The 11,696-nt window shown below is 42.9% G+C and overlaps 1 protein-coding gene across 11 annotated transcripts in view; it reads right to left on the reverse strand.

The window, feature by feature from the left end:
- Positions 1–11,696, reverse strand: part of CORIN (corin, serine peptidase) — a 352,509-nt gene that overhangs the window by 59,158 nt on the left and 281,655 nt on the right. For 9 of the 11 annotated variants that reach the window (XM_025198378.1, XM_025198372.1, XM_025198377.1 and 6 more), the window contains 2 exons: positions 9,484–9,617; positions 5,031–9,016 (listed from right to left, as the gene is read on the reverse strand). In XM_025198378.1, coding sequence (XP_025054163.1) covers positions 8,834–9,016; positions 9,484–9,617 — 317 coding nt within the window. In that variant the 3' untranslated portion in view covers positions 5,031–8,833. Of the gene's footprint in view, positions 1–5,030; positions 9,017–9,483; positions 9,618–11,696 lie in introns of those variants that run through there. The other 2 variants (XM_025198379.1, XM_025198376.1) reach the window with 2 other exon arrangements.

An 11,696-nucleotide genomic window follows, 5' to 3' on the forward strand; every position in this document is an offset into this window, starting at 1 on the left:
TTTATAGATGGTCACCAGGTCCCCCCTCAGCCTTCTCTTGTGAAGGCTAAACAGGTTCAGGTCCCGTAGCCTCTCATTGTAGGGTCTGCCCCGCTGTCCCCGGCTCATGCAAACCCTCCTCTGGACCCTCTCAATGTTGTCCACATCCCTCTTGAAGTGGGGTGCCCAGAACCGGACACAGTACTCCAGCTGTGGCCTGACCAGTCTCACATAGAGGGGGAGGATCACCTCCTTGGCCCTAACTTGAGATGCACCTGTGGATACACGATAAGGTCCGGTTAGCCCTGCCGACCGTGACCTCGCATTGTCGGCCCATGTTCATCTTGGAGTCAATGATGACTCCAAGATCCCTTTCTGCCTCTGTGCTTTCAAGAAGGGAGTTTCCCATCTTATAAAAGTGTGCTGCTGGTTACTACTGCCCAAGTGCAGCACCCTGCACTTGTCCGTATTGAAACGCATCCTGTTTTTGTTAGCCCACCCCTGCAACCTATCCAGGTCTTGCTGCAGTCTTTCCCTCCCTGCCAACGTGCCCACCTCACCCCAAATTTTGGTATCATCAGCAAATTTAAACAGGTTGCTTTTCACCCCATCGTCCAAATCGCTGATAAAGAAATTGAACAGCGTGGGCCCAAGGACAGAGCCCTGGCGGACTCCGCTGCCCACTTCCCCGCAAGTCGAATATGACCCGTCCACCACCACCCTCTGAGTACGACCCTTCAGCCAATTTGCAATCCATCTGACTGTGTAGGCATCAATGCCACAGTCGCCTAGTTTTTTAATGATGGGGTGGTTGACAGTGTCAAAGGCCTTGCTGAAGTCCAGAAAGACTGCATCCATGGCGACACCTGCATCCAGTGCTTTTGTGACCTGATCGTAAAAGGCAATCAGGTTGGTCTGACATGACCTGCCCCTAATGAAACTGTGCTGGTTGCCCTTGAGCATCATCCCTGATGCCGGCCCATCACAGATGTGCTCCTTGATGATCTTCTAAAAGAGTTTCCCCAGGATTGAGGTAAGACTGACGGGCCTATAGTTGCCCAGGTCCTCCCTCCTCCCTTTTTTAAAGATGGGGACCACATTGGCTATCTTCCAATCATCTGGAACCTGGCCCGAGCACCAGAAGCGCTCGTAAAGCCATGCCAAGGGCCCTGCAATAACCCCTGCTAGCTCCCTCAACACCCTGGGGTGGAGAGCATCTGGACCTGCTGATTTGAACACTTCAGCCCCTCCAGAAGTACTCTAACCCAGTCCTCCTCAACCTTAGGTCTGGAGGCGTTCCCCTTGAGTCCGTCTTGAATCATGGTGGGGGAGTCCCGGTCCCTGCACAAGAAAACGGAGGTGAAGAATTTGTTAAAGAGGTCTGCTTTCTTCTCTGGCGCAACTACCAGATTGCTCAGCATATCTTGGAGGGGCCCCACATTTCCCGGTGCCTTCTTCATCCTCCCTATATATTTGAAAGAGGACTGTTTATTATCTTTGATTCTAGTCCTAGCTCTATGTCCGCCTTAGCTTAGTTAAACATAGTTAAATTGGTACAAGTTTCTACTGTAGACACCTGAAGACTAGGGACAGAAGTTGTACGTAAATTGGTTTAAGTCATCAGAAACTGATTTAAACCTGCAACAGAACAGAAGTTCAGTGCACATAAACTAATTTCAACTGGTTTAAGCTAAACCTGGTTGAATGTAGTATGATACCTAACTGATTTGGGTCAAACCAGTTCATGAAACTTATGTCCCAGACCCCTTCCTGGTTCAAGTTAAGTCAGAGTTCTCCAGCATATCCTTGTACACTTTCCATCCCTGGGCTGGGCTGTGCTGTCTTCTCCAGCAAGAGAAGGGTTGAGGAGGGCAGGCACAGACTACATTCCCCCCTCTCCCTGCCCCTCCCTGCCCCAGGCAAACTATGGCTGGGGTCTGGGGCCAGGGAGGGGAGTTAAACTTCCCTTTCCCCAAGTACAGAGCTGCCCTGCCCTACTAAAAACTTACTGTTGACTGCGACTGTGGAATACAAATCCCAGAAAAACCTGGAAGCAGGAAGAGGAACTGATGAGGAGTTCTGCAGAGTCCTGCTGCTCTGATTCTGGACTGCAAATCCCAGAGACCTCAGGGGCAACAGGAAAAGGAAGTGAACACACAGGCCATGCTAGCTACATACCAGAGAGTCATGGTCTAGCACTCCCCCAGCTTCTGGTATGTGGCTGCATTTCCTGAATCAAAGTGAATGACTGTCCAGTTGTTTCTCAGTTTAATCTGTGCAGTTTAGACTAACCTGCAAAAACTGAATCAATTCAGCCTTGGGCTTTTTGACTTTCTATACTTAGCCTACATGGCCGCATTCAGATGTGCAGACACGTGTGGTTTGTGATGCCACAAACTTCTTTGTGGTGCCACAAACTGCATGCTCAGAACATTAAAATGTGCCCTGCACTGCAAATTTGCAGCACGGGGGCAAATTTTGCTACCAGGAAATCCCAGTAAAGCTTAATTCAGTAACTCACAGGAATCTGATTTCCATGATGTTGACAGAGTCCATGTTACTTTATGAGAACAAAGATATTTTACAAACAACCTAACCTCTTTGAGAAAGATGCATCTTTAAATGGGATTCCTTTTTAAGATCCTCTAAAAGTCCCTAAGGAAGAATCGCCTTTTACTATTATTATAAATGCACTGCGTTTTTAGTGCATCATTAATGCATTAGAATAAAGAGATGCTTTAGGAACAGAAGTATGAGTACTGCTTAGAATTAATACATTTCTAGTGGGATTTCTTTTCTTATGAAATCTTAAGATGCTTCCTTCCTCTCCAGTTATTTTTAAAGCTGTTCCTGTAGCAACAATTTTTGGCAGTTAAAGGTCCAACCCATGTACAGTTCTGGGCTGCAAACAATTTGCGCATCTCTTCAACTATAGTTAAGGCAACACAATACCGTAGCATGGGCATAATTATACCCGTGTAAAGGTGTTTATAGCAGGACAGAAGAATATATTATGCCAAAATAAACATCTTTATAACAGTGTAAAATTACATCTGCCCAAAGGCATTGCACAGAAATACCTAAATTACACAATCTTTCTGTAACATAACCGTAAAAGCCAGTGTTCTCTATGATGACTATTTCCAGAGGAATTATTAACCATCTTACAATTAGAGCATAAGAGATATTAAAAATATTTAAAATACTTTTTTTCCATACAAATACTAGTAATGTAAAAGCGCGCCCTCCCTGGTTTTGTTATAGAACCATGGGACATTATAAGGGATGTTTTATTGTCAGCATCGACACCCTAGCTGAAGGAATGAGGTTGGTGAATGTAAGAGGCTCTCTCTATTATGAAAGCTAATTAGCCACAGACATCCAATAAATTCTCCCCAAAACACACATGCACAGTATTTTAAACAATTTAACTAAAAAAACATTTCTTAGCAGCTGAGTTAGTATTTCGGACATCACCACTTCCTTGGGTTTTTTATTGTTTTCCAGCAGTAACTCAAGTAGACATGATCTGGATTTTTTAATTTAAAAAATAAGCCCTTAAAATTCATCATTTGAGGTTTCTTTGCATGGCATAGCAAGTGCACAAAACTCTCTTCCTCTTTTTTGGTAAATCACTCCATTTTGAGATGTGGCTTTAAAAGCTTGTGAATACAAGTAAATCTATCTCCACTTGTATTTTGACCTTCAAAATTAGTATTTCCAGAACAAATGTTAGAGTTATACCATAAATATCTGAACAAAGGGAGCTAACCTTAATTTTTGCAGCAGTAGACACAGCTGCTATAATTCTTAGAACAAAAAAAGTGTTTGCAGATTGGCGAGTCATTTATGCCCTTCATTTAATGGATGTCTCTTCATGACAGCAAGTTTTGTTCTTTACATAGGATATAGTTTGACTCTAGTTCCAGTCATCCATAGAACTAATCTGGGTGTGCGCCCTCACACACACGCACACAGCCAGATTTCACCATTGCAACACAGTTTGAACATATGGCACCAATGGCCATCATCGTCTTATCAACTGTCTCGCTATAACTTCTGATGGCAGTAGATCTTCATACTTGTCCACTGCTCATACCCAAGTTGTACAAGCAGTAAAACACAGAGGAAATCACTAAGGCCAGTTTTCTGGCCTGGTATTTTTGTTCCGTCTGTGATATTACTGTGAAATGAATGGTTACTACTACCAAAGTATTAGCTTTAGCCTTGCATTCTAATATAAAAATTAACAGCAGACTTACAGCTTTTCAGTAAACCACAGAAGAGACAGTGTTAATGAAACAACTTGAGTAGATTCAAATCCAAAAATCCAAACAATAAAAGGATGGAAGGATTTCATGTACACAGATACATTTATATAGCAATATCTATTCAGATAACATTATGGCTAGGGACAGACATTCAAAAAGCCTGAGCCTGAATTGATTCAATTTTTGCTGGTTAGTCTAACCTGACTAGGCTAAATCAGTTTGTAACTGAACAGACATGATCAGACACCCCAGAAATACAGGCACATGCCTGCAGTGGCTCAGGCTAGAAGCCAGAGGGTGCTAGAGCAGCCCTCCCTTCCCTTCCAAAGTGCTGAGCTGAGAGGCGCGTGGCGAGGCCCTGGCAAGACACTCTGATTAGGGAAGGGTTCCCCTCCCCCGACCAGTCCAGCAGGGAATTGATAACACAGTGTTTATAACACCATTAAGAAAACAACAGAGACACATTACCAGCTACCTGTTGATTCTGCCTTTGTCCTGTCTGCCACAGCACAGACCGTAGCCACCATGTGGTCTGCTAGCTAATGTTGATAGGTATCTGTGTAAGGCAGAGGGGATGGGGGAATCACTGCTTAGCAGGGAGTGGAAGGGGGGGGGAGGGAGGAGCAGCCTGCAGTCTCTGCCAGAGCTGCAGCTGAGGAGCAGAGGGGAGGGGCCAGCTCTGCTGTGGAGCAGAGAGCCCTGCCCAGCCCAGAGAGCATGCTAGGATGCTGGGGGAGTCTGGTTTAACTTAAGCAAGCAAGGGGCCTGGGACTGCATAAACTGGTTTGACCCAAATCATTTAAGCCTGATACTACATCCAACCAGGTTTATCTCAAACCAGTTTCAGCCATTTTAAAATTGGTTTATGTCCACTGAACATCTGTTCGGTTACAGGTTTTAAAAAGTTTCTGATCACTTAAACTGGTTTGTGTGTAATGTCTGTCCCTAGCCTATATGAGTTTGTTTTCATTTTCAATTTTCCATTAAAGAATTAATCCAAAGTGACTGCAGGTAGTTATACTCAGTCTGCCCATTAATATCCTGTATGGGAAAAGTGTAATACACATCTATAGTGCTTCCACATCTCTCTTGGGCAGCCAGCATTCTCTGGCATATCCTGCCTACCTATGCTGCTCAAGTCAAACCTAGGAAGAAGGTGGTAAAGCTACCTCTACTATCAAGGGCAGAGATCTCAGGAGTTGCAGTTGGGACAGATGTATGGGCAGTTCTCAAGAGCAGTTTCTGAACGCTTTGCAAGTGATACAGATGTACTCACGTATGTAAACATAGGTGCAGACTACACTGAAGATGTTTAATCAGAATCTGAAAACAATTCAGCATTGCAATGGTTATCAGTGGTGTTGCAAACAACTCCATGCATGTATGCAAATCTGGGTTCAGGACTATTAGAAACAAACCCAGCTCAACTGCACAAAGCTGTCATCTTGCCTCATATCTCTTAATGCATCCCTGCCTTTCACTGAGTTTCCAGAAAGAATAAAACCATATTTAGTTTAGATCTCAGACAGTATTTGTAAAATTAATGTCCTTTTTTATTAGTATGACTAGATATAAACACATCTAGCTGGCTCACGTACCATTAATTCTATGTGGAGCTGCAGCTGACAGGAGTAAAACAAGAAATGTGTTTATCACCTTACAAGGGGTTACAGCTTGTAGAGAAATGAAGAATTCTCACTGTCATAGGTATGAGAATACAAAGGGAGACAAATACATGGGTAGGAGGAATAACTTTGACTTTAGAGTCTACATATAATATTGTCATGTGCACACATAGAAAAAGCAGTATAAAAATACATTTATAAAATTACAAATATACTCTTTACATGGAATGTTGTGGCAGAAATAGTTGGGGGGAAATACTGCTTCTTTCTAACGCCATTTAGGATATGGTTCAATACATCCTTTTTCTGCCAAAGATGGTTGCATTCAGTGGTGCCATCAGAGCCTAAGCACAGCTCACCATTTATTTCACTAGGGCAGCTGCTTGAAAACTTGGAGCAGGGCAAGGCCCAATTAACTAGTGTGGAAATAATAACATTATTTCAAATAGTATCTCTTGGCAGTGCTCTTATATATATGCAGAATGGTCCTAAGTGTTTCCGTGCTTTTCACTATTCAAAGCTAACTGTAAGAACATAATTTGGTGAAATTAAAAATCAGGACAGGCTGCTCATGTTACAATAGCATCTTTTCTTTTCAATTAGATAAAAAGAGAAATCTTGTAAATTCTGTACTTCATAAAACGACATGCAGCTCTACTCTCTGCACTACTGTATGCTGGTCAAATGGCCCTTTACAAACCCATGGTCTGATTTTCAGGTGTTTTAAACCAACACGGGTCCTTAAATAAGCTACAACAGTTCCCATCAGTCAGGAATCTAGTCCCATGGGATAAAGATAGAGCAGGATACTGAAACTGTAATTTCCAGACCACCGTATTCAAGATGTGTATGTCAGTAATCTACCTCATGTCACACAGATTAGGTGCAGCCCTTAACTCGAGAAATTTAGACAAGAGTAAATTCTCTTTTTTGCAGTTTAGGGGAGAGAAATACATATAATTTTCTGTTTCATAAACCCACAATATAAAAAGAAAATGACCATTGAGGCATCAGGTTCTGTTCTTGAAAGTACAACTGTAATTTGATAACAATTTAAATATAGTTTTAAAGCCTGTGACAATATATATATATTATTTTTTATGAATACAGTGGACATGGGTAAAGAGCATTGTCTTTCACTTGTTATTTGAAGTGTATCAAAAAAGGAGATACTCAGTTTTAGAGGCAAATATGTAACTATAGCAGTAATTTGAATGATGCTGTTTAATTGGAGTATGACAGTGTCTGAAACATCCATTTATCAGCTGTCTTGAGGAACTGACCAGATATATGGGAATCCTACAAAAGACAGATTCTTGAAAAGGTCTCATTATGCTTACTTGGGGGCAAACTAGAGATAGTAGAAGTGTTATTGCAGACCTCAGACTAGATTCACAAGTGGAACTTAAGTTTCAGTGATACAACCTTTAATTTTCAGTGTTCTGAGTGGGATCTGTGTGAGCTAGCCTATAGGAAATGCTTCACCCCTGGCAGATGGAAGTAGCTATCTCCACTTTTGGATTCTCAGCCATTGGTCCACTTCTGCCATTAATTGCTTAGGCCGCACAATAGTTCCATGGATAGAGTACTCATTTAAGATAGCAAGAAGACTACTCTCTTAAGATATGGAGAGCCCAAGTTCAAATACCCCTTCTACATGGCTAGTTTTGAGCCCAGGATCCTCCACACTGAAGGAGCGTGCCCGATCCACCTTTTCTGCTTTGCATATGATACCAAAACATGCATTAAAACAGTAGCATAACTAAGGGTGAGAGAGCAGCACATCTGCCCCAGGCATCAATTTATAGAGAAGTGCCAGAACGGTGGCCCCTGGGAAGCCCAGCTGCCAGTAGGTGGGGAGCATGTGTGGTAGCAGCAGCTGCTGCTGGCTGGTGTGTGGGGAGAACATTTCATGGCAGTAGCAGCTGGATCTTTGAGTCTCCAGTAGACTTCTTTGCTCAGCATCTTACCACCACCCCTGTGTTCTCTGGTCTCCATCCAGCGTGCCAATTTTGCTAGTTACACATCTGGTGCAGGCTGGCATCCAAATTTTCCTCCCCGTGTAAGTGCTCTGAGACGGAGCTATGAAATCATTCTCCGTCTCAGTCAAAGAATGTTTAGTTATTGAGAAACAACTTAAAGAACAAATTGAAATAACAAAAAGAAATTTAAAAAGCCCAACCTGTTGGTTAGGGCACTCTTCTGGGACAGGGGAGATGGGGATTGAAGGCAGTGAAAATTTGAACTGGGGTTTCCCACATCCCAGTTGAGTAATCTAAGCAATTGGATAAAAGGGTGGCAGTGACAACTCATCACCAGTTCATCCCCTGCTGGTAAAGTATGTAGGGGGACACTGATAATGTTTAGGCATGAGATAGGCTCCATGCTGCTCAGTGCTATCAAGACTTATGCAGTTCTGTGCAAGCCAAGTGGCAGAAACTTACTTTACTGGGACAACTCCAGAAGTAGGTAGGTATTCCATTTTAGATTAAGGCAACTAAAGTGGCAGTTTGATGCCTAGGTCTCCCTTGCTCTTCGGCATCATTGCTGTGAATGTATTGACTTTACTCTTCATTGCAGGAATTGTGGGTGGAAACAGTATGTGCTACTAAGTGGATATTTTTATAGGTTTGCTAATCTGTGCTACAGCTTAATTTAGAGGTCTGAAAGGCAGAAACTGGCTGAATCTTCCTTTAAGCCTTTTTTTGTTGTGCTTAGAATGGTAGCACAACACAGCTAAAGGAGAAGTCAAAGGATTACAAACATATCAGACCTACCCAGAAGGTATCTTCAGTGGCAGAAGTTTATCAGTTCACTTACACTTAATTTTCCACAGCTCCACGTCAATAACACCTAGAGCTCAGAACTCTCCTGAGTTTCTTGCTTGCTAAATCTTGAATGTTCAAGAGCTGGAGATCTTTGCCTTCTGCCAGTCAGCACAACCCTACACATCTGGAGTTAGTTTAGTAGAAAGGTGTGGATGTATATTTGTCTTTCAATCCATTCAACAAAGTGTGACACATTGCTATAAACTCCAGGTCCTAAAACTTTTGAAAAGCAGACAGAGCCCCAAGATGTTAAACCAAACAACGTCCAGCGTCCTGCAGGCTGCTCACAAACAAGAGGGCCTCCACTGTCTCCCTGCAATTCAAGAGAAAAATACAGTCTATGGAGGCTGCATGTAATCAGTGTTGTTACGATGGAGGCTGTGTTTGAATATCTAGAGGATGTATGAGTTCAACTTAACTCAGTTGAAAAATCTGGTTTATCAGTTCAACCATGTAAGAACATACAAGCCTCTCCAGTAATAGTTTGGTTGCTACATTTATAACAAAACTAGCTGTTCAAGATTCACACCAATTTAAAAAAGTCTTAATTAATTAACAAAAAGTAATTCTTAAGAGGCACCAAGCAGCAGATCATAGTTCATTTGAAAGTTTATTGCACCATTAAAAATGTATGATTACTTATTTAGAAATGGACACTGAGAACATTAATCTATAGTGTCACCTTTGTATTTCAACAAGCATCCTGTACATACATTATTAGACTGTTTTATAAAAAGAAAAAAAAGTCAGTTTCATGTTTCTACCCAGAGAGTGGCTTACCATGCACGAGTCCACAGTGCCAGACTCATAGCCTGCACATAACATCCTGCTGGTAATGGTCTTCATGTCAAAGTATGACTGGCATTGTTCTAGGGAAATAATGCGAACTTCTCCTTCTTGCAGTTTAAAAGGCACTGGAAAAAAAAAGATTCTGTGTTAATGTGAGTATTGTCTTGTAATGATTTATTTAGTGCTGTCTGAGATGGAAACATTTTTCTACTACACAGACAGAAATATTACTGTAAAAGGGTCTGTTAATAAAAAATTATTAAATAAACAAGGGTCGTGCTCAGTAAGAAAGAATTCCTCCTCAGCTCAGAATCCAGGGGACCAATAGTAGTTTCTGAAGGGCCACCAATGAGTATTCAAACTGCTTGAGCCCCAGAGTCAGAGGTGCATGCGTAGGGGGTGTAACAGAGCACAAGTTACACCCCCTACGCCTTACACAGGCATGGGCAGACTGCAGAGCAGTCTGCAGGTGGCTGCACTCCCAATCAAACACAACTGCCTGATTGGGAACAAGGCCAAGCTGTTTCCTATAAAAACAGGGCTCTGAGCAGCATAGCCAGCAGTCTGCTGCAAGTAGCTGAGGAAAGTGCATCCCTGGCTGGAGCTGCTGCTCATAATGCCTTGGAGGTAGAGGGAAGGAGTTATGGGGAAGGTGAAGGCTCCTGGTCCTGAGGTATGACCTAAAACTACACCCTGCTAGGGTTAGATGTTGTGATGGGCTGCTTGTGGCAGGCCAGCTTCCAGGAAATGACATTCCTGTGCCCTCCCCAGTGGAGGGTGAGTATCAGGTGCCAGAAAGCCTCACCCACCACTGCCTGGGGGGGGCGACCCTATGGCAGGGAAAGGCTAGGGGAGCATACCCTGAAGGCAAAACAAGGGCCCAGGCTCACTGTGAGTCCTGAGGCAGGGCCCAGGTTAGGAAGGGACCTAGGGCAGCTTTCAGGCTTACTGAGAGTCCTGAGTTGCATTAAGGAATCAGATGTGAGGCTCCAGAGGGGTAGGCCTCTAAGCCTACAAGGGAGCTAGATGTAAGACTCCTCAGGTAATAGGATTAAGGGGATTGAGGGGACCAAGAGAATCCTGAGCCGGGCATGGAGCCTGATTAAAAGGTAGGTGGGTGGTTAGCCCTGAGACAAGTGGGTAGGCCAACTATTTGACCGGCCCTGGGACACCCTCTTGTTACAAGGGGTTAGTGCATGTTTATTTCAAAAAGAAATTGCTTTATGTTTCACCTCTACTGGCTAAATCAAGACTGGTTTTGATAAAGAGCCTTTAGAAATCCTGTTATAGTGCTTTTAGAATGCATGGAAAGTAGCTTCAGGGCTCCCAAAAAGTAAAATGATCTTGGGGATGAATTTGACACAGTATATCTAAGAATAAAGAGGTACAAGATCTTTTAGACCATTTAGGTGCTAATGTAAGGTTGTTTCCTACTGTAAACCTTTACCACCACTCAAATCTGATGGGAGATTGGAAAGTACGTTCCATTATAGTTTTAACAATATGGAATCAAGATGAATACTTTCAGTTTTACACTTCTTCATAATCTGTTACTTTGAAATCTGTGGCATTAACAACACTGGAAAACACTGTGCTGTCATGCCCTAGCCAGCCCCATAAGCATTTACGTGTGCTTTGCTGTGCAGTAAAGAACACCACAGTAAGATACTACTTGTAATTACAAGTACTATCCTACAGCAGAGTTTATTAATTTACTGCAGCCTAATAGGACAGCATGTGTAGTTGCTGAGATTTTACTGTGGAGCTAATTAGGCAGCTCTGCAGCAACTTGCCCAGTGATGTTTACTTCTGTATTCTGAGCTGTAGAAAATTAAATTTTCAGTTATATAAAGGAATGGTTTGACTGATGCTGCCTCATGTTTGACATGGCCATGGTAAGTCAAGAGACAGTGGAGGAAGGAAAAGGAGAGGAATCCCAACTTTCAGACTGTTCTCCCCTGTGGGAAGACCTGAAACCTGTGGATGGACCCTCTGTGACTCAAGGATTAGACTCTTAAGTCATCTCAAGAACAATCTCCAATGAGACAGAGTAAAAAGCATCCTTGAACTGAGGGCCTGACACTGCCGATGAAGTGAAATATCATTCAAGAAAATGCTGGGAGTGATCTCATTGTCTGTAGAGCTCAGGGTTTACACACTTCCCCTGGTAATAACTCCCCCCCCCCCCCCCCACAAAAAAAGAG

Source organism: Alligator sinensis, unplaced genomic scaffold, assembly GCF_000455745.1.
Source record: "Alligator sinensis unplaced genomic scaffold, ASM45574v1 scaffold134_1, whole genome shotgun sequence".
In the NCBI taxonomy this organism is placed as follows: Eukaryota; Metazoa; Chordata; order Crocodylia; family Alligatoridae; genus Alligator; species Alligator sinensis.